A 25,510-nucleotide genomic window follows, 5' to 3' on the forward strand; every position below is an offset into this window, starting at 1 on the left:
AGAGCCTCTCACCTCTTCGGTCATATCCCCTGTTATTCCCATAGATAATGAGGTCATATGATGACATCAGAACCTCTCACCTTTCCAGTTAGGTGAAAGATTATTTCTAGGGCGAGATTTAATATCCTCTCTACCATCTTGTCTCTTTCTTTCTTCATCTTTGATGAGTCAAACACAAAAATCTACAAAAAAAAAAGAAAAAAACAAGATCCTTCATCGTAAAAATGATCACGTGTTAAAAAAATTCATAAGTGAAAAATACAAAAAATTAACTGAACATAAGGAAAGGAATACAGTGGTGCTTGAAAAGTTTATGAATAGTGATGCGCGTCTGTGCTCGTTACTCGAGTTTGCCACGGGTGCTCAGGTATGCACCGAGTATCCAGTGATATGAGAAAGAAGTAGAGTAAAGCCAGCTCACGGGTTGTGGCGTGTTGTCAGCACGGACTGCAAGGAGACCGCTTGGAAGCAATATAGAAAAAGGAAAAGTCCAGCTGATAAAAAAAGGCTATTTATTGAAAAAATTCAAGTTAAGATCAGCATCCCGCAGACAATTAGCGGCAACGCAGCTACGCGTTTCGAAAGCTACATGTGTTCTTTGTCAGAGCTGCACATTGACATTTAGAAAAACAATTTATACATACTCAGTAAGAAAACCACTCCCCCTCTTGAATCCCACAATTAGAATAACAATTGTAGTGCACCTGAACAATCAATTAACCCCTTCAAGACCTTTGACGCCACATAGGCGTCATGAAAAGTCGTGCCAAAACGGCCCATGATGCCTATGTTGCGTCATGACTTTAAAGCCCCCCTGTGGGTCGGGTGACCGGGGTCACTGAAAGGTCACCCGACCCGCAGATACAGGGGGCTTTGTAATTCATTCTTCACCACAGGGGGCATGGCTTCGCCCCCACGAGGCTACGATCGCTCTGATTGGCTGTTAAAAGTGAAACTGCCAATCAGAGCGATAGTAATATTTCAGCAATGAAAATTGATGAAATATTACAATCCAGCCATGGCCGATGCTGCACTAGCATCGGACATGGCTGGAGACCGTGATCCGACCCCCCCCCCCCCACGACTCACGGGGCCGATCGGCCCCCGATACCGACTGACGGCGGCAATGTGCAGCCGCTGTCATCATCTGCTCCCCTCCCCCTTCTCTAGGCTCCCCCCCACCTTCCGACCCCCCTTACCCCCCCACTACCTCCGACGTCCCTCTCCTGCTCCCGGTGTCCCGTGGTCCTGCTTCATGGGCACCGCCATCTTGGAAAATGGCGGGCGCATGCGCAGTGCGCCCGCCGGCTGCAGATTCATTCATTCTATTTTGATCACTGTGAGAGTTTATCACAGTGATCAAAATAGAATGAGAAGTAAATAAACCCCCCTGTTCATCACCCCCATAGGCAGGAACAACTAATAAAATAAAGAAATTATTTTTATTTTTCCATTAGGGTTAGGGTTGGAAAGAGAGTTAGGGCTAGGGTTGGAAATAGGGTTAGGGTTGGAATTAGGGTTAGGGTTGGAATTAGGGTTAGGGATAGGGGTGTGTTGGGGTTAGGGTTATGGTTAGGGTTGGGATTAGGATTAGGGATGTGTTGGGGTTAGGGCTGTGGTTAGGGGTGTGTTGGGGTTAGGGTTGGAGTAAGGCTGAGTGCAGACGTACTTTTTGGCCCTGCGGATTTTTCCGCGCAGAATGGAAGAAATCCGCAGGTCAAATGACCTGCATTTTTCCTGCGGATTTCTTCCATTTTTCATGCGGTTTTCCCGCGGTTTTCCATCGCGGTTTTCCCCCTGCGGATTTGGTGACAGGTGAGATGGAAAACCGCACAAAAGAAGTAACATGCTGCGGATTTTGTACCGCGGGAAAACCGCGCGGAAAAATCTGCAGCGTCTGCACAGCGTTTTTTTTTTACATTGATTTTAAGGCTTCTGTACATCACAATGCAGAAATGCAACATTTCTGCGCGGTAAAATCCGCTGCGGAACCGCTGCAAATCTGCATCGTGTGCACACAGCCTTAGAATTGATGGGTTTCCACTGTTTAGGCACATCAGGGGGTCTCCAAACGCGACATGGTGCAACCATTGATTCCAGCCAATTTTGCGCTCAAAAAGTCAAACGGTGCTCCCTCCCTTCCAAGCCCCGACGTGTGCCCAGTGGTTTACCCCAACATATGGGGTATCAGCGTACTCAGGAACAATTGCACAATAACTTGGTGGTCTAATTTCTGCTGTTATCTTTGGGAAAATAAAAAATTGGGGGCTAAAAAATTATTTTTGTGGAAAAAAAATGATTTTTTTATTTTCACGTCTCTGCGTTATAAACATCTGTGAAGCACTTGAGGGTTCAAAGTGCTCACCAGACATCTAGATAAGTTCCTTGGAAGGTCTAGTTTCCAAAATGGGGTCACTTGTGGGGGGTTTCTACTGTTTAGGCACATCAGGGGCTCTGCAAACGTAACGACGACCGCAGACCTTTCCATCAAAGTCTGCATTTCAAAACGTCAATACTTCCATTCTCAGCCCTTACGTGCGCCCAAACAATGGTTCCCCCACCTATGGGGTATCGGTGTACTCAGAACAAATTGCACAACAACTTTTGGGGTCCAATTTCTCCTGTTACCCTTGTGAAAATAAAAAAATAGCATGCTAAAAAATCATTTTTGAGGAAAAAAATGATTTTTTTATTTTCACGGCTCTGTGTTATAAACTTCTGTGAAGCGCTTGGGGGTTCAAGGTGCTCACTACACATCTAGATAAGTTCCTTGGGGGGTCTAGTTTCCAAAATGGGGTCACTTGTGGGGGGGTTCCACAGTTTAGGTACATCAGGGGCTCTGCAAATGTAACATGACGCCCGCAGACCATTCCATCAAAGTCAGCATTTCATAATGTCACTACTTCAGTTCCAAGCCCCGACGTGTGCCCAAACAGTGGTCCCCACCCACATATGGGGTACCAACATACTCAGGACAAACTGAACAACAAGTTTTGGGGTCCAATTTATCCTGTTACCCTTATGGAAAAAAAATTGCTGGCTAAAAATCATTTTTTTTGAGGAAAAAAAATGATTTTTTGTTTTCATGGCTCTGCGTTATAAACTTCTGTGAAGCACTTGGGGGTTCAAGGTGCTCACCACACATCTAGTCTAGTTTCCAAAATGGGGTCACTTGTGGGGAGTTTCCACAGTTTAGGTACATCAGGAGCTCTGCAAATGTAACATGATGCCCGCAGACCATTCCATCAAAGTCAGCATTTCAAAATGTCACTACTTCTCTTCCGAGCCCCAACGTGTGCCTAAACAGTGGTCCCCCCCACATATGGGGTACCAGCGTACTCAGGACAAACTGGACAACAACTTTTGGGGTCCAGTTTCTCCTGTTACCCTTGTGAAAATAAAAAATTTCGCACTAAAAAATAAATTTTATTTGAGGAAAACAAATTTATTTTTTTTTCACGGCTCTGCGTTATAATCTTTTGTGAAGCAATTGGGGGTTCAAAGCGCTCACTATGCAGCTAGATAAGTTCCTTAGGGGGTCTAGTTTCCAAAATAGGGTCATTTGTGGGGGTACTCCAATGTTTAGGCACACAGGGGCTCTCCAAACACAACATGGTGTCCGCTAACGAATAGAGCTAATTTTCATTTCAAAAAGTCAAATGGCGCTCCTTCCCTTCTGAGCCCTGCCGTGCGCCCAAACATTGGTTCCCCCCACATATGGGGTATCGGTGTACTCAGAACAAATTGCACAACAACTTTTGGGGTCCAATTTCTCCTGTTACCCTTGTGAAAATAAAAAATAGCATGCTAAAAAATCATTTTTGAGGAAAAAAATGATTTTTTATTTTCACGGCTCTGCGTTATAAACTTCTGTGAAGCGCTTGGGGGTTCAAGGTGCTCACTACACATCTAGATAAGCTCCTTAGGGGGTCTAGTTTCCAAAATGGGGTCACTTGTGGGGGGGTTACACAGTTTAGGCACACAGGGGCTCTCCAAACGCGACATGGTGTCCGATAACGATTGGAGCTAATTTTCCATTCAAAAAGTCAAATAGCGCTCCTTCCCTTCTGGACCCTGCCGTGCGCTCAAACAGTGGTTTATGACCACATATGAGGTATCGGTGTACTCAGGAGAAATTACCCAACAAATTTTGGGATCCATTTTATCCTGTTGCCCATGTGAAAATGAAAAAACTGAGGCTAAAAGAAAATTTTTGTGAAAAAAAGTACTTTTTTTTTTTTACCGATCAATTGGTGAAACACCTGGGTGGTTCAAAGTGATCATTATTCATGTAGATAAGTTCCTTGGGGGGTCTAGTTTCCAAAATGGGGTCACTTGTGGGGGAGCTCCAATGTTTAGGCACACAGGGCCTCTCCAAACGTGACATGGCAACCGCTAAATATTCCAGCATATTTTCCATTCAAAAAGTCAAATGGCGCTCCTTCCCTTCTGAGCCCTGCCATGCACCCAAACAGTGGTTTATGACCACATATGAGGTATCGGTGTACTCAGGAGAAATTGCCCAACAAATTTTAGGATCCATATTATCCTGTTGCCCATGTAAAAATGAAAAAATTGATGCTAAAAGAAAATTTTTGCTGTAAAAATTAAAATGTCCATTTTTTCTTTCCACGTTGCTTTAGTTCCTATGAAACACCTGAAGGGTTAATAATCTTCTTGAATGTAGTTTTGAGTAGCTTGAGGGGTGCAGTTTTTAGAATGGTGTCACTTTTGGGTATTTTCTGGGAAATGTTATTTAGTAACCACTTTGTGTCACCTAATTCTCTGGTTTAACAGAATAAAAATTCAAAATTTGAAAATTGCGAAATTTTCTAAATTTTTGCCAAATTTATGATTTTTTCACAAATAAACGCAAAAAATTATCGACCTAAATTTACCACTAACATGAAGCCCAATATGTCACGAAAAAACATTCTCAGAATCGCTAGGATCCGTTGAAGCGTTCCTGAGTTATTACATCATAAAGGGACACTGGTCAGAATTGCAAAAAAAAATGGCCAGGTCATTAAGGTCAAAATAGGCTGGGTCATGAAGGGGTTAAAAGCTCAGAAATACGTTTCTTCATATTACGAATGGTACACCCAACATACATTTCATTACATATGGAACTATTAATTATGTATACCACATATTGACTGTTACAATTCATAAATTGTTTTATACTAAATTGTTCAGAGGAATTTGAGTTAGAGAAATTCTTAGTGTTTGTCACGAATTTGCATATTCTGCAGCGGCTTTCACCACATTTAAAAAAAAACCTTTGCAATCAAGCCGTGTAGAACTATCATTTTTTCTCCTACTCTTTGGAGCTGATAAAAGACTGCCTAATGTTCTGCCTCTTTTTGCTACTACCGCACAACCCGGTTCTAAAATTTTGGATAATATCCTATCTTCCTCCAAAAGGGGTAAATATTTAAGTATAATTTTTTTTTAATATTACAAAATTGTGGACTATATTGCAAAGACAGTACGGGCTTAGTTTGCCATTTTTTCTTTTTCTTTTGGGATGCATCCTCCACTAAAAGTTCAAAACGATCCTTTTTCTCAACTATATTTTTTGCTCTATGTAGCATCCAATTTGAAGAGCCCCGATTAGAGAGTTGTTTTTTTCCATTTTCTTCCAATCCCCCCTTTAATTTTACTACATCATTGCAATTCCGTTTTCTATGGGTGATGTAGTGTCCTTCGTCACTTGCATCCCTCATGAGGTTGCCTTGGAAGCACTAAAATTTCATTTTTCCCGTTACAGTAATTACATATTGGATTTGGGTTTTTTTTTCTGATGACGCACAATTTTTTTTTATTTTTGACAACCAATTTTATTTACAATGCAGGGGCGTCTCAATGGGGGCGAAATTTTCTCCATCAGTAGCAAATCTAGTAATGTCCTATTGGGAATTAAATTATTTATATACAAGCTCTAATCCATTCATCGCCAATATACAGAGGTATGCCAGATTCATTGATGATCTTCTGTCTATTTGGAGGGGTGATACTGCTACTGGACCTGACTTTGTAAACTACGTTAATAATAAGACATTTGGTCTTTCTTTTACATCCAGCACTCATGCATCTTCCATTTCTTTTTTAGATCTTTTATTTGGAGGGCAAAGGTAATGTTATAATGACTTCTACCTTTTCTAAACCAATGTGTCAGGCAACAGCATACTGCATGCAGGCAGCTGTCACCCCAAGCACACGATCAGGTCGATCTCTGTAGGGGAATTCACCCGTATAAAACGGAATTGCAAGAAAGTGAAAAAAAAACTCTCTAATTGGGGCTATTCAAATTGGATGCTACATAGAGCAAAAAATATAGTTGAGAAAAGTCGTAGTTACTCACCGGTTAACGGTATTTTTCGGAGTCCATGACAGCACCACGAGAGAGGGGATCCGCCCTTCAGGAACAGGAAACCTACAGATACAAAAGGGCGGCACCTCTCCCACGCATCAGTTGGATTACAGAGCACAAGAGGACCTCCAAGGTTAATGGCATGATCTATGTACAATACTATTATTACTTAACTATTTATCACCCGTGGATATATATAAGAGGAAAAAGGTGCACTCCCCAATTTAAGACCGGGGCGGGAATCTACGGGTGCTGTCATGGACTCCGAAAAATACCGTTAACCGGTGAGTAACTAAGACTTTATTCGGTCGTCCATGACAGCACCACCTGAGAGAATTACAGAGAGTAATAACTACTTTAGGGAGGGACTACAGCCTGCAGCACCCTAATACCAAAGGAGAGGTCTGAGGAAGCACCCAAGTCTAGCCTATAATGACTATAGAAGGTGTTCAGAGAGGACCAAGTAGCCGCCTTACATATCTCGTCAATGGAGACTTCTAATCTTTCAGTCCACAAGGTCGGCTGGAATGCTCTGGTGGAATGCTCTGGTGGAATGCGTGCTCAGATTCCCAGGTGCCGATCTGCCTTTCGAGGTGTATGCAAGTGAAATAGCCTCTCTAATCCACCTGGCTAGTGTGTTTTTTCATAGAATCGTAGAGTTGGAAGGGACCTCCTGGGCCATCTGGTCCAACCCCCTGCTCAAAGCAGGATTCGCTAAATCATCCCAGTCAGATGTCTGTCCAGCCTCTGTTTGAAGACTTCCATTGAAGGAGAACTCACCACTTCTCGTGGCAGCTTGTTCCACTCATTGATCACTCTAACTGTCAAAAAGTTTTTTCTAATATCTAATCTGTGTCTCCTCCCATTCAGTTTCATCCCATTGCTTCTAGTCTTTCCTTGTGCAAATGAGAATAAAGTTGATCCTTCTACAATGTGACAGCCCTTTAGATATTTGTAGACAGCTATTAAGTCTCCTCTCAGTCTTCTCTTTTGCAAACTAAACATTCCCAAATCCTGCAACCTTTCCTCATAAGACAGGGTTTGCAGACCGGTCACCATTCTGGTCGCTCTTTTCTGAACTTGCTCCAGTTTGTTGATGTCTTTTTTAAAATGTGGTGCCCAAAACTGGACACAGTATTCCAGATGAGGTCTGACCAAAGAGGAGTAGAGGGAAATAATGACTTCACGTGATCTAGACTGTATGCTTCTGTTAATACATCCTAGAATTGCATTTGCCTTTTTTGCTGCATCATCACACTGTTGACTCATATTCAGTCTGTGCTCTATTAGTATACCCAAGTCTTTTTCACATGTGCTGTTGCTTAGCCCTATTCCTCCCATTCTGTATATGCTTTTTTTCATTTTTATTGCCCAGATGTAGTACTTTGCATTTTTCCCTGTTAAAAACCATTCTGTTAGTTGCTGCCCACTTCTCCAGTTTATTTATATCTTTTTGAATCCTCTCTCTCTTCTCTAGTATTAGCTATCCCTCCTAGCTTTGTGTCATCAGCAAATTTAATCAGTTTACCCTCAATTCCTTCATCTAAATCGTTGATAAAGATTGTTGTGAGTTCATTTTTCCCTTCACCATTGAGGTCTGATGAACTTCCTCCTCTGGTGAAGGAAGGTAGAGAGGCTGATTACCAAACACCTGGGCAGCTAGATGATGACTGGGTGGCTGGAATTGAGGACTGGATATAAGGCAGCCGACGCCCTTCTGCCTTGCTGGTGATCCTGCTGGATTCTTGGAGACCAGTCTGATTCCTGCGTCTCAAAGCTAAGTTTTTCTGCTCTGCTTTGTACTCTTCAGTTTTGTTTTTGTTTTGCCTTGTTTTTTGGGAGTTCTGCCATCCCTGGCCGGGGGTGAGCTGAATTCCATTTTTGTCTCTGATCTGTTGATCTTTTGCTCTGTCTTCAGAATATACCTGAGTGCTGATATAGTCTTTTGAAGCCTAGCGACTTCAGGGCCTGTTTTTCCTATCAGTCGGTTGGCTCATTTTGGATAGGGTTTTTGCGGATGGCAGACAGCAGCTTTCCTATCCTGTCCTATTTAGTTAGCTTGGGCCCCATCATTTGCTCAACCTATCTTTCTATCTGTGTTAGTGTTTTCATCTTGCTTCACCATCATTATATGTTGGGGGCTGCCTATTGCTTTGGGGTCTGCACTGGGGGAGTTTAGTTTTTCCCCTTTCTGTCTTTAGGCTATGTAGTTCTCCGGCTGTGATCGAGGGGTCTAGGGCACCGTAGGAACCCCCCACGGCTACTGCTAGTTGTTGTGGATAGGTTCAGGGGTCTGAAATCCGATAGCTGCCAACCTCTCTGGTTTTTCTGGACTTAGCTAGTATTTTGTTTTTTCCTCCTTCGGTGACTCATCATAACAAAAGATGTTGAACAATACAGGGCCCAGGATAGAGCCCTGTGGTACCACCACTTGAGACATTCTTCCAACTGGATGTGCAACCATTTACGACCACTCTTTGGGTCTGATCACTAAGCCAGTTATGAATCCACCTTACAGTTGCCTTGTCCATTCCATACTTAGTCATTTTTTCAATAAGGATTGTATGAGATACTTTGTCAAATGCTTTGCTGAAGTCAAGATATACTATATCTACAGCATTTCCTTGATCCACCCAATCAGTGATTCCATCATAGAAGGAAATTAAGTTAGTCTGACATGACTTATTAGTTACAAACCCATGCTGACTCTGTTTAATCACTTCATTCTTATCCAGTTACTGACATACATGTTGTTTAATAATTTGTTCAAAGATCTTTCCTGGTATAGAAGTCAGACTCACCGGCCTATAGCTGCCTGGGTTCACCTTCTTCCCCTTTTTGAAGATAGGAACAACATTTGCTCTTCTCCAGTCTTCTGGGACTTCTCCTGTTCTCCAAGAATTTTCAAAGATTATGGAGAGGGGTTCAAAAATTTCTTCTGCTATCTCCTTCAGTACTCTGGGGTGTAATTCATCTGGACCTGGAGACTTGAATTCATTTAGGTCAGCTAAGTGTTTCCTCACTATCTTTCTGTTTATAGATATCCTGGATTCTTCTATTCCCTTAATAGGACAGTGAAGAACAGTTGATGTAACATTTCCTTTCTGAGAGAAAACAGATGCAAAATAGGAATTTAAAAGTTCAGCCTTCTCAACATCCTGTCTTACCATTTCATCATTTTCATCCTGTAAAAATCCTATAGCATCTTTGACTTTTCTTTTACTTTTGACATATCCCCCAAATCCTTTATTATTGCTTTTGACATCTCTTGCAAGCCTCAATTCATTGTCAGCTTTAGATAATCTGATTTGTGCCCTGCAGGTTCTGCAGACAGCATTATATTCTTCTTAAGATATGCCTCCCTCTTTCCATTTTATAAATATTTTTTTCTTCCTTTTTAGCATGTGCTTAATTTCTGTGTTCATCCATCCTGGCTTCCTTAAATGCTTCCTATTCTTCCCTCTTTTCGGAATTGTTAACAATTGTGCTTTTATCCAGCCATTGGATCCCTCCAATTCTCTTTCTGAATCCCTTAAAATCTGCCCTTCTGAAATCTAACCTTGACGTCTGAGTCTTCACAGGTCTTCCTCCTCTAGTTATCCAAAATTCTACAATAGCATGGTCGCTACCTCCTAGGGTCCCAGCCACTTTTACTTCCTCAACCATTTCCTCCCTGTTTATAAGGATTAGATCCAAGGTAGCAGTTCCCCTTGTTTTCTCCCCTACCTTTTGGAAGATAAAGTTGTCAGCAATAGAGGATAAGAATTTCCTTGACCTGTTAGTTTTGCCTGAGAGAGATTCCCATCAAATGTCTGGATAGTTGAAATCTCCCATGACAACTGTGTCATATTTTTTGGAGAACTTGGCCATTTGATGCATAAAGAGTTCATCCATATCTTCAGCTTGCACAGGCGGCCTGTAGTAAATGCCTACAATGGTGTCCTTTCCATTGTTCTGTCCTTGTATTCTTACCCAAACAGTTTCCACAGAACTCCCAGTCTCTGAAGCTTCAATCTCTGTGCAGATATACGCGTTTCTAACATACAATGCAACACCTCCTCCTCGTTTATCAAGTCTGTTTCTTGCAAATAAGTTGTATCCTTCTAGTCTTGTATTCCAATCATGTGTATTGTCCCACCAAGTTTCAGTGATTCCAATGACATCATATTTCTTTTCCTGTGTTAGTAGTTCCAATTCTCCTTGTTTGTTGCCCATGCTTTGTGCATTAGTATAGAAACATTTTAGTTTGTGATTGGTTTCTCTTTCTCCAATATTTTTATTAATTAGATTCTTTTGTCTTTGTTCTTCCTTTCCACTTCTAATAGCAGAGTTCTCAATAGCATTTGTCAGGTGTATGGCTTTTTCTGGTCTTTTGCTTCCCTTCCCATGTTGTTCTAGTTTAAAGCTCTCCTTACAAGTGTAGCAAGTCGACTTCCAAATACATGTTTTCCAGTCTTCATAAGGTGCACCCCATCTCTAGCAAGTAGTCCATCGTAAAGGTAATTCACTCCGTGATCCATAAATCCAAATTGTTGCTGACGGCACCATCGACGTAGCCAGTTGTTCACCTGCAGAATCTTATTCCACCTCCTTGTTCCATGGCCATCCACTGGGAGGACGGAAGAGAAGACCACCTGCGCTCCCAGTTTTTTCACTTTCTTGCCTAAGTCTTCAAAGTCTCTGCAGATGGTTTCCAGGTCGTTTCTTGCGGTGTCATTTGTCCCCACATGTAGTAGCAGGAATGGGTAGTCATCGGTAGGTCTGAAGTTTTGATGCTCTAAGGCCTTTCCTAGTGAGACAAACAGGGCATTATCTTTCTTCCAGGGGTCGGTAACTGCCAGATATTCTATGAGGCATCTCCTAACATCTAGGGTATGTAGTTTCTCCTCCTCGTTAGCTGGATTAGGGAGGAAGGATGGAAGGACTATCTCCAGTGTCCTATGAAACCTAGAAACTACCTTACGTTAGTATGCCGGATCCGGCCTAAGTATTACCCTATCGTCCCTGAACTGCATAAAAGGAGGATGCCTAGATAATGCCTGGATTTCGCTTACTCTACGAGCTGACGTCAGAGCTACCAGGAAGGCTACTTTGAGGGACAGGTTTTTTATGGAAGCTGATTAGATAGGTTCAAATGGAGCTTCTGTCATAGCCGTGAGCACTAGTTTCAAGTCCCATGGCATGAACCTATCCTTCACTACCGGTCTGGATCTACCTGCTGCCTTAATGAACCTACTGACCCAGTAATTACCCGCGATGTCGCAGCAAAAAAGGACCCCCAAGGCTGATACTTGTACCTTAAGGGTACTGGTGGAAAGCACCATGTCCAGACCTTTCTGTAGAAATTCTAAGATTTGAATTATAGGTGCTGACTCCCAAGCGACTACTCCCGAGTTCTGAAGGAATCTTTTCCAGATTCTAACGTAAATTTTTGTTGTAATGATTTTTCTACTTTTAAGCAGGATGTTAATCAGGTCCTTTTAGTAGTGACCATTCAAAATCCACGCCGTCAGATGTAGGTCAGCCACGTGAGGATGTTAAACTGGGCCCTGGGATAGGAGATCTGGGATGTCCGGAAGCACCCAAGGATCGGACACAGACATGGCCCTGAGGCATGAGAACCATGCCCTCCTGGGCCAAAACGGAGCGATCACTATAATACTCGCCCTGTCTTTCCTGATTTTCCTCATCACCAGGGGTAGTAGAGATAGGGGAGGGAAGACGTAGGCCAGCCTGAAGTCCCACTTTATCAGAAAAGCGTCTACCGCCAGAGGGTCTTCTCAGGGATTTAGAGAGCAGAATTGTCTCACTTTCCTGTTTTCCTTGGTGGCGAAGAGATCTACCTCTGGTTACCCCCACTTTTGTACAATCAGGTCGAAGATGGAGGTTTTTAGGGACCATTCCCCTTGTTTTAGCAGATTGCGGCTTAAGAAATCTGCTGTGGCGTTTTCTTTTCCTTTTATATGTAAAGCTGTTAAAGATAGAAAATGCTGCTCTGCTAGTTGGAACAAGCGCTCTGCTACATTCATCAGGGGTCTGGAACGAGTCCTGCCTTGGTGATTGATTTACACCACGGTGACTTGATTGTCGGAGAACACTCGCACGTGATGGCCCTGTAGATACACAAGGAGCTTTTTAGCTGACTGCTCCACTGCTGTCAACTCTTTTAGGTTAGACGACATTTCTACCTGATGATGCTCCCATAGGCCCTGGACTAAAATCTCACCCATATGAGCCCCCTGTTACAGAACCACTCAGCACCCAGAATATGTTGTGCAGTTATATGTATATATAATAGGTTCCATGTGAGATGCATGTCCCTAATGTATCAGCAGTGTCCGCCCTCCCCCTACCTTTGTAATTCCCACAGTAAACATACGCAGGCTCCGGCCACCTGCTGCTTTTGTAATGCATGTCTGGCCTGATGCTTGTCTATTGGCCGGCCCTCTGTATCTGTGTGATATATTCTGTGTCCTGTGAGTAAAGTGTTGTCAGACTGGAAATACATGGAGAAGCAGTGATCTTTTATATGCACCCATGCACTCAGAGGAATTCCAGCCAGCGTCCTTCATTCAGACTCCAGCCAACGCAGAGCGGACCTCTGAAAACACAGGGTGGTACTGAAAGAGGTACCCCAGCTTGGAAGACCCCGTTACACTGGTGGCAGCCAGCGGGATTTGATACCCCTTCTACAGGAGGAAAGGAATGAATGGAAAATAATTACCAGAAGTTAAAGAAGACTACATTAAAAGACCTGGTGGAAGCCCAAGCGTTGATCGACAGCAACAAAACAAAAGCGGATTTGATAGCAGCCATCATGGAACACGACAGTGCAGCGCCCCCCAATGTGAATGTGGAGGAGACCGAATTCCAGAGGGAGGTAAAGAACAGACTGGCGTTCTATGGCCCAAACCCTGCAGTAGAGATCATACGAGAGGTGATGGCTGATGTGCGTACTGATCTGAAGGAAAAGATTGCCGAGCGGACCAGGATACAGCTAGCCAAGATGGAGATGGCAGAGCAGACCAAAGTGGAAACAAAAGAAGTTATGGTTATGATTAAGGGCGTCTAGCCAGAAACGCGTAAACAATGTTCTGTTGTCTGAACAGCACTCAATAAATCACCAGAGCACTTCAGCTGGATCATTTCTTCTTTTGTTACTGCTGTGCGGCCAGGGCGGGGCCGGATCCGAGTCTGAGGTGCGGTGAGGTCAGACGTGGGTGAGCTGGTCTTTCAAACCAGACCAAAGTGGAGCTGGCCAAGATGGAGATGGCAGAGCAGAGAGAGGAGAGTCAGCGAGCAGTGGGAGCTCTGGCCTTCGACCAGGTACCTTCAACAGTAAGCCACAAAAAGATCCAGTACAATGCCTTCCGACAGTTGGGGGAGGCAGAGGAAGACATTGATGGCTTTCTGCAGGACTTTGAGTGGCAGTATGCTCTTCATCAAGTAAAGCCGGAGGAACGGGTTCAGATTCTGGCCAGCAAGCTGACAGGCCGGGCAGCGGACGCCTATCGCACGGTACCTGATGAGGACTGTATGGACTATGAGCGGATCAAAGAAGTGATCTTGGCCCGGTATGCGCTGACACCAGAGGCCTACCGCCAAAAGTTCCGCAGACTTATAAAATGTGTAACCGATACAAACGCTGAATGGGCCTGTAAATTACGGCGGTCACTGCTACAGTGGGTACAAGGGAGCCAAGCAACCACTAAGGAGGACGTCCTCCAGCTCTTCCTGTTAGAACGATTCTTTAATGGACTAAACCCCGAGACACAGGAATGGCTTCGGGACAGGTGGCCAACGTCTCTTGAGGAAGCCGCTCGTCTGGCCGATGAACATCATGATGCCAGGAGGCCGCAGTTGTCCGGATCAAAGGTGGTCACTAGGGGCCCGCCCATGAACCTGGAGGGCCCCAAACCACTGAAGATTGTAGAGGGACCAGCTAGAAACCCGGCCTACAACAGTCCCCCTGGGGCGCGATGTCACACCTGTCGTCAGCTGGGCCACCTGCAAAGACAATGTCCCAACCGGACTCAGCATACCCAGTGGCCAAAGGCAGGAACAGCTACCTTCAGCCGGGCTGCTGTACACTGCTACCAAGGCGAAGCTGACCCGGCATTGGGGGCTACGATTAACCAAGGGGTGGAAGAGATGGAGGAAGTGCTGCATGAAGTAGACCCCGTGCAGGCAGCCCGGGCAGATAATCGACAACAGCATCGACAAGTCGTGTGGGTTAATGGGAAACATATGCAGGGACTAAGAGATTCCGGGGCAACTTTGACCCTTGTGAAGCCTCATCTCGTCCGGGACCAAGAGAAGACGGACCGGATAGTGGCAGTCCGTGAAGCAGGGGGAGCCATACATCGACTACCCACTGCCAGGATTCACCTGAACTGGGGGAGTCGGGGATGGCCTTGTTGAGGTCGGCTTGATGGAGGATTTGCCTGCAGACTTCTTGCTGGGAAATGACTTGGGGCCCATGTTGTCTGCATTCTCGGTGGCCCCTCTGGCTGAGAGATATCCTGTGACTACCCGGAGACAAGCTCGAGCTGCGGAGGCGGAATCACACTCAGAGGCCCAGGTAAGACGTTCCAGCCCTACACGTATTCCCATAGCCAGACACATTTCTTGGGCCACCCCAGATGAATTTAAGAGGGAGTTACTTGAGGATCCTTCATTAGAGGGATATCATGGGAAGGCACAGGAGGGGAGAGGGGTACTGGAAGGGGTACAGTTTGTATGGAAGCAGGGACTCCTCTACCGGATCACAGAGCAGCACCACACAGGGACGAGCCCCACTATAAAACAACAGCTGGTAGTTCCCAAGAAGTATAGGCAGGAGTTACTGCGAATCTCTCATGATATACCCTTGGCCGGGCACTTCGGCGTCAGTCGACACAAAACTTCTTTTGGCCGGGGGTAACCTATGATGTTCGTCAGTACTGCCAGACCTGTGACAGTTGTCAGCGCATTGGCAAGAAGGGGGGGATTGATGCAAGGTCAGATTACGCCCCCTCCCCATTGTGGAGGAACCATTTAGCCGAGTAGCGGTCGATCTGATAGGGCCGTTAGCCAAAACCAGTCCGTCCGGGGAAAAGTGTATATTGACAGTGGTAGATTATGCCACACGGTATCCAGAGGCGGTTGCGTTACCTAACATACTGGCAGAGACGGTGGCAGCCGCCCTGCTCCAGGTTTTCTCACGGGTTGGATTTCCCCGGGAGATTATCTCGGACCAGGGTACCCAGTTTACAGCAGAGGTGACCAACCAACTGTAGAAGCTGTGCAGCGTAAAGTCCATTAGAAGCGCCCCACACCAACCGCAAACCATTGGGTTGTGTGAACGCTTTAACGGGACATTAAAACAGCTCATTGGGACTTTTACCAGGACCTACCGGGACTGGGAGAAATTCTTGCCACACCTCCTGTTTGCCTATCGGGAGGTGCCCCAAGAATCCACGGGGTTCTCCCCGTTCGAGCTGGTATACGGGAGACGGGTAAGGGGACCCCTAGACTTAGTGCTGGAACACTGGGAAGGGGAGGGCCTCATAGAAGGGGTACCTATTGTACCCTATGTGCTGGAATTCTGGGACCGCCGACAGGAGCTGACCCAGGTTGTACGTGAGAACCTGCAGGCGACGCAGCGGCGCCAGCGCTTATGGTACGATCGGAGGGCCAGAGAGCGCACTTTGGAAATAGGACAGAAGGTCCTGGTGTTAGAGTCTACTAAGCAGAATAAGTTTCAAGCTGCATGGCAGGGGCCCTACCAGGTAGTGGGGAAAAGCCGACACAACCTATAATGTCGCCGATTGTAAAGACCCCAGGGTTATCCGCATGTTCCACGTGAATATGCTGAAGCCCTACCGGGAGCGCCCTGAAGAGGTAGTGGCCATCTGTGCACCTGAAGCAGAGGATTTAGCCGGACTTCCCTTGCTGGTTGTCTTAGGGGAAAGGACTCAGTCTAAAACATGGGACCAGGTACACTTGGGCGAAGACCTAGGCCCCCGGGAGAGACAGCAGGCGGAGGCGTTGTTGAGGCTGCGACAGAGGATGTTTTCAGAGCGACCGGGGTACACTCGCCTGGCACAACACAAGGTTGAGACCCATCATCAGACCCCCCTGCGACAAAACCCCTTCCGCGTCCCTGAGTCTGTACGAGAGGAGATGTGAGAAGAGATTCAAGAGATGCTGCGTTTAGGGGTCATTGAAGAGTCAGATAGTCCCTGGGCATCCCCCGTAGTGTTAGTGCCCAAGAAGGATGGGACTACTCGGTTTTGTGTAGACTATCGTAAGCTCAATGAGAAAACAGTGACGGATGCATACCCCATGCCGCGTGTGGATGAGTTGTTAGACCGGCTGGCGGGAGCAAAGTATTTGACCACCATTGATCTATGCAAAGGCTACTGGCAGATTCCCCTTAGTCCTGACGCTATTCCCAAGTCGGCATTTGTCACCCCGTTCGGCTTATTCCAGTTTCGAGTTATGCCATTCGGGATGAAGAATGCCCCAGCGACCTTCCAAAGGCTGGCTGACCGGCTTCTGGATGGTCTCCAGGACTATGCTTGTGCCTACCTGGACGACATCGCCATCTACAGTGCGACATGGGAAGAGCATCTAAATCACCTAGAGACAGTATTGGACAGGATCCACCAGGCCGGAATCACCCTGAAGCCAAACAAGTGTCACGTGGGCAAAGCAGAGGTTCAGTATTTAGGGCATTGGGCGGGAAGTGGGAAACAGCGACCAGAACCAGCCAAGATTGAGGCCATAGCCAAATGGCCCATCCCACGCACTAAAACCCAGGTCATGGCGTTTCTAGGGACAGCGGGGTATTACAGGAAATTCTTTCCAAATTACAGCAGCGTAGCCAAGCCCCTCACTGATCTGACCCGTAAGAACCAACCCCGCCAGGTAACCTGGACCTCAGAGTGTGTGGAAGCCTTCCGCCAACTAAAGGACGCCCTCACCAATACCCCTGTATTGGCCGCACCCGATCCAACTAAACGTTTCCTTGTTCACACAGACGCTTCTATGTTTGGATTGGGGGCAGTACTGAGCCAAGTCGGGCCGGACGGCCAAAAACACCCGGTAGCTTACCTGAGTCGGAAACTACTGCCCCGTGAAGCTATGCGGCCATCGAGAAAGAGTGCCTGGCGGTAGTATGAATATTCAGGATTGAGAGTCCTCAGTAGTTGATACCTTTTAATGGCTAACTGAAAAGATGGTAACACATTGCAAGCTTTCTAGACTACTCAGGTCTCTTCATCAGGCTAGACTAATACAAAATCTGAAGTCACATATTTATGCACAATACAGCCTAGAAAAAATGCAATAGATAAGACAAGTGACGTGAAGCAGAACCATCAATATGGGAGAGGGAGAAACATAAATATAAACATTGGACCAGTTCATAGATAAGGAGTCCGGATGATTTATGGTCCTCTGATTGGGGTCTAGTTCTGTGTTGTGGAATTTTATTGTGGAATTGATTGTTTCCATTTTGAACGGACATATGACCAGAAATTCGTTAAGGGCTTTAAGATTTATTATAGTCCTGAAGGAGCCGTCTGGCTTACGGACAAGGCACATAGGGTAGTAGAAACCTCTTCCCCTCTCTGCCTCAGGCACCTCTATTAGGACCTTCTTGCGGCATAGATCATAAACCTCGGCCTCCAGGGCAGCTTGTTCTGATGGGGAAGACCTAAGTGGGGTAACCTTAAATCTGTTTTGGGGGACACAAGAAAATTCTAGCCATAGTCCCGCAGCTATCACCCCCAGGATCCAATTGCTACTAGAAATTAGCAACCAGGCCGGGTAGAAGGCAGCTAGTCTCCCTCCTACCGGAGCCACTAGTCATTGGGGTGGCTTTTTAGCTTCACGTGCTGGCCCTTCCTGGCGCCCCCCTCCTCCAAACATAAATCCTGTACCTTTCCTTCTTTTTTCCCCCCATCTGCCTTGATCCCTGGACGGCCTTCTACGGAAATATCCCTTCTTAGTAAAGGAACGTCTATAAGAAGGATTCGGCAGACTGGGGAATTTCTATTTATCATCCCCGGCTTTTTCTAAAAGTTCATCCAGCACGGGACAGAATAGATATTCCCCGTCACACGGAATGGAACAGAGATGGGACCTGGCCTGGATATCTCCCGGCCAACATTTCAACCAGAGAGCCCTTCGAGCTGCATTTGATAATCCTGCGGTCCTGGCCGCCATCCTTGTCGAATCCGCCGAAGCATCAGCTAAAAAGGCAGCAGCATTTTGAATGATCGGCAGGGTCTTCCGGATGGATGCTTTCGAGGCTCCGTCTTTCAACTGAGAATCCAGTTGATCCAGCCAGACCATCATGGATCTGGCTGTGCATGTGGCGGCTACCGCTGGTCTTAGAGCGCCAGCTGACATCTCCCATGTTCCTTTTAGAAATGAATCCGCTTTTTTATCTAACGGATCTTTTAGGGAGGCCATGTCATCAAATGGTATGGAGGATTTTTTGGATGCAATGGCTACTGCTGCGTCGAGCTTAGGGGCCTTGTCCCATCTGCTTACCACTGGGTCATCAAAGGGGTACCGCCGCTTAAAGGCCGGTGGTAAGGTGCCCCTCTTTTCAGGCCTTTTCCATTCTCTGTCTATCAGGCTCTGGACTTTGTTATTTAGTGGGATGGCCCTGCGCTTCATTGGACCTAGACCACCGAACATCATATCCTGTGCAGAGAGTTCTGGTTTCGTGTCCGCTACCCCCATGGTGGACCTTACTGCTTTGACTAGCCTATCCATTTGGTCTAGAGGGAAGCAGAAATGGCTAGAGTCTTCCTCCGAAGAAGATGAAGATGAGGCAGGGCACTCTGAGGTGTCATCGTCCTTCCTATGGGTGACAGAGGACTCTGAACCCGAAAAAATAGCCTCTCTTCTCCTAGAAGATTCCCCTTGTGATAGGGCTTTCATCTCTGTCCTGATTATTTCCCTCAGGCTTGTGGTGAAGTCAGGCGTCTCTTCCACTACCTTTGTAAATGGGGGAGAGTGTAAGGGCCTGTCAATCTAGCCATGGACTATCGTTCCCTTTTAAACCCTACCATCTGTTGCACGCATGGCTGACAACTTTTTAGGGTGGGCATCTGGCAAGGGGCAACTATAGAGGGCACACTCTCTGTGCTTCTGTTTACCCAAACTTTTCTTCCCCTGTGAAAAAACATAAGGGAACACTGCATCAGGGTACTTTCACGGAGATCTCTTACCCATGCAGTTGAAGCAGGTACCGGATCACGGAGGGAGGCAGGGGGATCCTTCAGCCTGGAGGAACTTCTGCGGCTCTGCCCGCTCGTTCGTCCTTGCTTCTTCTGCTGGCCACTTGTATGAGGATTCACCGTGGCTTGCTTCTGCGGGTGTTCCTGCACCTCATCCTGCTGGTCTATGGGGGCTTCCGTTGTATCCATTGCTGCAATGGGCCTTCGGAAGCACCCCAGCAGTGTCCCAGCCTTCCTTATATTATCTCTCGATATCCAGGTCAGCAGGGTTCTGGCCAGGGCACCTCCCACCTGGGACCCTCCCGCGACTCCCCCGCCCCGCGATCCGGCCCCCCTCCCCCCTCGGCCGCTACACGCGACCCCGGACAGCCGCGCTCTTGCGGCACATACAGAAAGCCGGCCGGCACCCGACTTCTGGTTTCGGCGTTCTCGGGCCCGCCCCCTCCGCCGCATCACCTCTGCCGCCCAAACTGAGACCGCGGGAGCGCGCGACAGGGAGCCGGCAAGGCGCCCCCAGCTTGGTATGCCTCCAGGCCCCCGTGCGCCGACCTGAGCCGCTGACCGGGCACTAATGCAGGACGGGGCTGAAAAATGAAGACCAGACCCCAGGGGGGGGACGCACCATGAAGGGCCAGGAAATACATACCACTGGTGCTGGCACTCTGGAGACGGCTGTCTTCCGGACCCCTTGCTCCACCTGCTCCGCACACTGCCGTGGAGACCTACCCAGCCCCACCGTGGCGCTTCCAGGGACCCCGCACTGACCGAGGTAGGAGATCCAACCGCTGCCTGGGTCGGTCAGCCGGCCTGGGAATTTCCTTGAACGACGATCTGTAGGAAGTCCTGTCCTCTAGGAACAGGAAACCAACTGATGTGTGGGAGAGGTGCCGCCCTTTTGTATCTGTAGGTTTCCTGTTCCTGAAGGGCGGATCCCCTCTCAGGTGGTGCTGTCATGGACGACCGAATAAAAGGATCATTTTGAACTTTTAGTGGAGGATGCATCCAAAAAAAAAAAGAAAAAATGGCAAACTAAGCCCGTACTGTCTTTGCAATATAGTCCACAATTTTGTAATATTAAAAAAATTATACTTAAATATTTACCCCTTTTGGAGGAAGATAGGATATTATCCAAAATTTTAGAACCGGGTTGTGCGGTAGTAGCAAAAAGAGGCAGAACATTAGGCAGTCTTTTATCAGCTCCAAATAATAGGAGAAAAAAATGATAGTTCTACATGGCTTGATGCAGAATATGCAAATTCGTGACAAACACTAAGAATTTTTCTAACTCAAATTCCTCTGAGCAATTTAGTATAAAACAATTTATGAATTGTAACAGTCAATATGTGGTATACACAATTAATAGTTCCGTATGTAATGAAATGTATGTTGCGTGTACCATTCGTAATATGAAGAAACGTATTTCTGAGCATTTAAACGATCTTGGTAACGTCTCTAATTCTTCTCGCAGAATGTCACAGGCCTCTAAACATGTTATACAATGCCATGAGCGCAACACTGCATCCTTCCAAGTTTTTCCAATAGAAAAAATTGTTTCATCAGCAAGAGGAGATGACATCCGTAAATATCTGCGTCATCGTGAGGCTTTCTGGATATTTAATTTGGACACCTGCCATCCTTGTGGACTTAATCTTCGGAGAGAGCTATTATTTCATTGATTCTCTGTTACAATAGCATGGGTTTTTTTTTGTCAACCTGTGTTTTCTTGCATCACATGTTTTTAATTGTTGCTCAGGTGCACTACAATTGTTATTCTAATTGTGGGATTCATGAGGGGGAGTGGTTTTCTTACTGAGTATGTATAAACTGATTTTCTAAATGCCAATGTGTAGCTCTGACAAAGAACACATGTAGTTCCCATCTGTCTGGGATGATTTAGCGAATCCTGCTTTGAGCCGGGGGTTGAACCAGATGGCCCAGGAGGTCCCTTCCAACTCTACCGTTCTATGATTCTAGTGTTCGAAACGCGTAGCTGCGTTACCGTTAATTGTCTGCGGGATGCTGATCTTAACTTGAATTTTTTCAATAAATAGCCTTTTTTTATCAGCTGGACTTTTCCTTGGTCCAGTGGCATGTTCGTATCCCGATCCACATGTCTTGAGGCTGCTAGACAACCACAAAACATGTGGAGAATGGCTGACAAACACGGGTGATCCCCACGTTTTTGCAGTTGTCTAACAACCGTGACGCAAACATGTCACTTGAGCACCTGTGATACTCAGTGCATACCCAAGCACCCTTGGCAAACTCTAGTAACAAGCGCTTGTGCTCATCACTATTTGTGAATCCTTACAAATTTTCAAGATTTCTACATAAATTTGACCTAAAACTAAATCAGATTTTCACACAAGTCTAAAAGTAGATAAAGAACCAAATCAAACAAATGGGTCAAAAATATTAATGAACTTGTCCAATACAACTTTTTATACCACATGCTTGGTCTCGTTAAAATAAAAAACCTTATACTCACCTCCTGTGCTGGCACCATTCCCTCAGTGTCAGCAAGCGCTCTCCCCAGGGCTTCTGTGACCCCTTCGCCCAATCAGTGTTGGCGTCATTGCCCCAGCCTCCTACTGAATTAAACATGAAGAGAAAGTGAAAGAGCAGCTGCAGCCCGGACTTCATCTTCATGTTCAATTTGTCCAAAGGCGTGAACAGTGACCCCGGCGCTGATTCGGAGGAGTCACATGTCACAACAACTGCACGATAGCCCCGGGACTGTGAGTGCTGACACTTTGTCATTATTAGCATGAGGAAAAAAAATTGTATTTTCTATCACATGTCTGTGAGTTGCTAAACTGTGAGAACCTTTAGGATTACCAGATAATTAAAAGTGAAATTAGAATCTGGTGTTTTCAATCAATACGATGACAATCACGTGTGAGTGGGTAACATGTTTAGGTTAAAGAAAAAGGATCCATCAAAGTCTGATCTTCACACATTTGTGGGAATGGATCTTGGCACAAAGGAGATTTCTGAGGACTTGATAAAAAGGATTGTTGACGCTCTTTAAGCTGGAAAAGGTTACAAAACAATTTCTAGAAAGGTTGGACTCAATTAATTCATGGTCAGATAGATTGCATAGAAATAGTGATATTCAGTGCCATTATTGCACTCCTCAAGTGTGGTCAACCAACAAAGATCATTCCAAAAGCAAGGCATATAGTAGTCCATGAGGTCACAATGGAACCCAAGGTAACATCACAGCAACTAAAGGCCTCTCTCAATTAGGGATTGCCACTACTTGAACAACACTTTCTCAATTACTTTACACCCCCATGTAACACAAAAAAATAGAATTAGTCTTACCGGTAATTCGGTTTCTAGGAAGCTTCCACGACAGCCGTATCGGAGGATGTCTCCCAGCCCTAATGGGGGACAGGAAATGCACAAGAGGTTAAATAACCCTCCCCTACCTGCTATCTCCAGTGTTTTTTCTGGACACACTAGCATGTATAGTTACCACCAAGGTGCAGGAATCATCCAATAAGAGTATCAGATAGGGAGGGAAATTAGTGCTGTCGTGGAAGGTTCCTAGGAACCGAATTACCAGTAAGACTAATTTTATTTTCTCTAGTCACCTTCCACGACAGCCATATCGGAGGAATACCAACAACTAATTTCTTAGGGAGGGACAACAGCCTGCAGAACATATCTGCCAAACGTTAAATCCCTGTTGAAATTTAGTGTATAGTGTCTGGTGAATGTATGAACAGACGACCAGGTGGCGGCTCTGCATATCTGCACAGAAGATGCGTCCCCTCTTCCTGCCCATGATGTTGATACTGACGAGTAGAGTGGGCTTTCAGAGATGTAGGAGGAGGAACGTTCTGTGATTAGTAGGTGAGGCTTATAGCTTGCCTGATACAATTCGCGATTGTAATTGAGATAGTCGACAGCTATAAGTACCTTGGTGTGATCCTCAATAATAAGCTTGACTGGGCCCATCACTTGGATGCAGTGTACAGGAAGGGCCAAACAGGCTTTATCTGCTCAGAAGGCTGAGAGCCTTCGGCATTAGAGGGGCACTCCTTGCATCCTTCTTCAACTCTGTTGTGGCATCAGTCATCTTCTTTGGTGTGGCGTGCTGGGGTAGTGGCATATCAACCAGGGACAGGAATAGGCTGGACAAACTGATTAGAAGGGCCAGCTCTGTCCTGGGATGCCCCCTTGACCCAGTTGAGGAAGTAGGCGACAGGAGGATACTGGCCAAGGTGAGCTACATGGTGCAGAATGATTCCCATCCCATGCATGAGACCGTGACAAAGATGTGCAGTACTGTCAGTGACCGGCTACTTCATCCTAAATGTGAGAGGGAGCGCTATCGAAAGTCCTTCCTTCCTGCTGCAGTTAGGCTGTATAACCAGCACTGTCCAAAACGGAGAACGACCCAAACAGAGAACTGATAGATCCAAATTTGTGACAGTCCGGTTAAATTTTTTATTTTTTTTTCCGTATATGTACCTACCTACTGTCAATGTAATGCCTTTTATGCATCTGTATCTGTACTTGTTTCTGCCTTGCTGCTGTAATGCTCTGAATTTCCCCATGGTGGGACGATTAAAGGATTATCTTATCTTAATTTTTGCCGCCTTTTTGCCTTTATTCCGACCGGAAATTTGAATGAATAAAATCTGGTCAATCCTCCAACTCTCCGTCCGCTGGAGGTAGAAGAGAACTACTCTACAGACGTCGAGGGTGTGAAAGACTTCTTCTTTCGTGTTGGAGGGGTTTGTACAGAAGGAAGGCAATACGATGTCCTGGAACCTATGAAAGTTTGAGATTACCTTAGGCATAAAGGAGGGATCTAACTTTAGGAAGATGCTAGCCTCCATTATGGTCAAGTATGGCTCCTGTATTGATAGGGCCTGTAATTCTCCTATGCTCCTTGCGGTAGTAATTGCTACCAAAACACAGTTTTTAGTGTTAAGTTTTCCAGAGCCATGGAAGACAGTGGCTCAAACAGTTCCCTGGTCAAAGCCTTTGAGAACTAGGTTCAAGTCCCGGGGGGGCCTGGCTATGGAGTCTGGGACGGATTCTAGTTGCTGAGGTCATGAATCGTTTGACCCATCGATGGCTTGCCAGATCTTGATCGTAAGATGAACTAAGAGCTGACACCTGAACCTTTAGTGTACTAGGAGTGAGCCTTAGATCTAAGCTGTCCTGAAGAAACTCTAAGATTTGTGTGATATTAGGACGGAAGGGGTCTGGAGTACTTGGGGAACACCAAGATAAGAATTTCTTCCAACCCTTCCCGTAAATGGCGTTAGTCACTGGTTTCCTACTCTTCTATAGAGTTTGGATCACTTCCTCAGAAAGGCCTTTAGCTTTTAGAATTCCGGCTTCAGTAGCCAGGCTGCAAGGTTCATTCTGTGCGGGTCTGGGTGCAGTAGACAGCCCTAGTAAAGGAGACTGGCCCTCTGGGGCAGAAGTATCGGGCCTTCCTGAGCCATGTTCCGTAGGGCTCCATACCAGCTCCTCCCTGGCCACAAGGGAGCCACTAGGATTGTAGTGACTTGCTCTGCTCCCTTCTGTAGTGTTCTCACTATCATGGGAATCGGAGGGAAGGCGTAAGCCAGATCGAACTGCCACGGATAGGAGAGAGCATCACCTCCCCATGCTCCATCGGTGGGACTGAGGGAAATGTTTCCCTGACCGCTGGCAAAAAAAAGGTCCACATTGGGATTTCCCCACCCTGACACCGGAGACAAAAGAAACTGTTTGGTCTAGGCCCCGGGATGAACGTCCTTCCTGCTGAGGAAGTCCGCCTACCCATAGATGTACTGCAGATATGGACAACAGATGTTTCTCTACCCAAGAAAAATTCTTGCAGCCAATTTTAGGTTGAAGAATTTCATGCTTCCTTGGTGTCAGATGTAGG

The 25,510-nt window shown here is 46.1% G+C and overlaps 1 protein-coding gene across 1 annotated transcript in view; it reads right to left on the reverse strand.

The window, feature by feature from the left end:
* LOC141060424 (uncharacterized) overlaps positions 1–25,510 on the reverse strand; it is a 50,355-nt gene that overhangs the window by 12,509 nt on the left and 12,336 nt on the right. The window contains exon 2 of the mRNA XM_073556672.1: positions 81–182. Within this exon, the coding sequence (XP_073412773.1) occupies positions 81–158 (78 nt within the window). The 5' untranslated portion in view covers positions 159–182. The remainder of the gene's footprint in view (positions 1–80; positions 183–25,510) is intronic.

Source organism: Dendrobates tinctorius, unplaced genomic scaffold, assembly GCF_039654945.1.
Source record: "Dendrobates tinctorius isolate UK_male_01 unplaced genomic scaffold, ASM3965494v1 ptg000237l, whole genome shotgun sequence".
Lineage (NCBI taxonomy): Eukaryota > Metazoa > Chordata > Amphibia > Anura > Dendrobatidae > Dendrobates > Dendrobates tinctorius.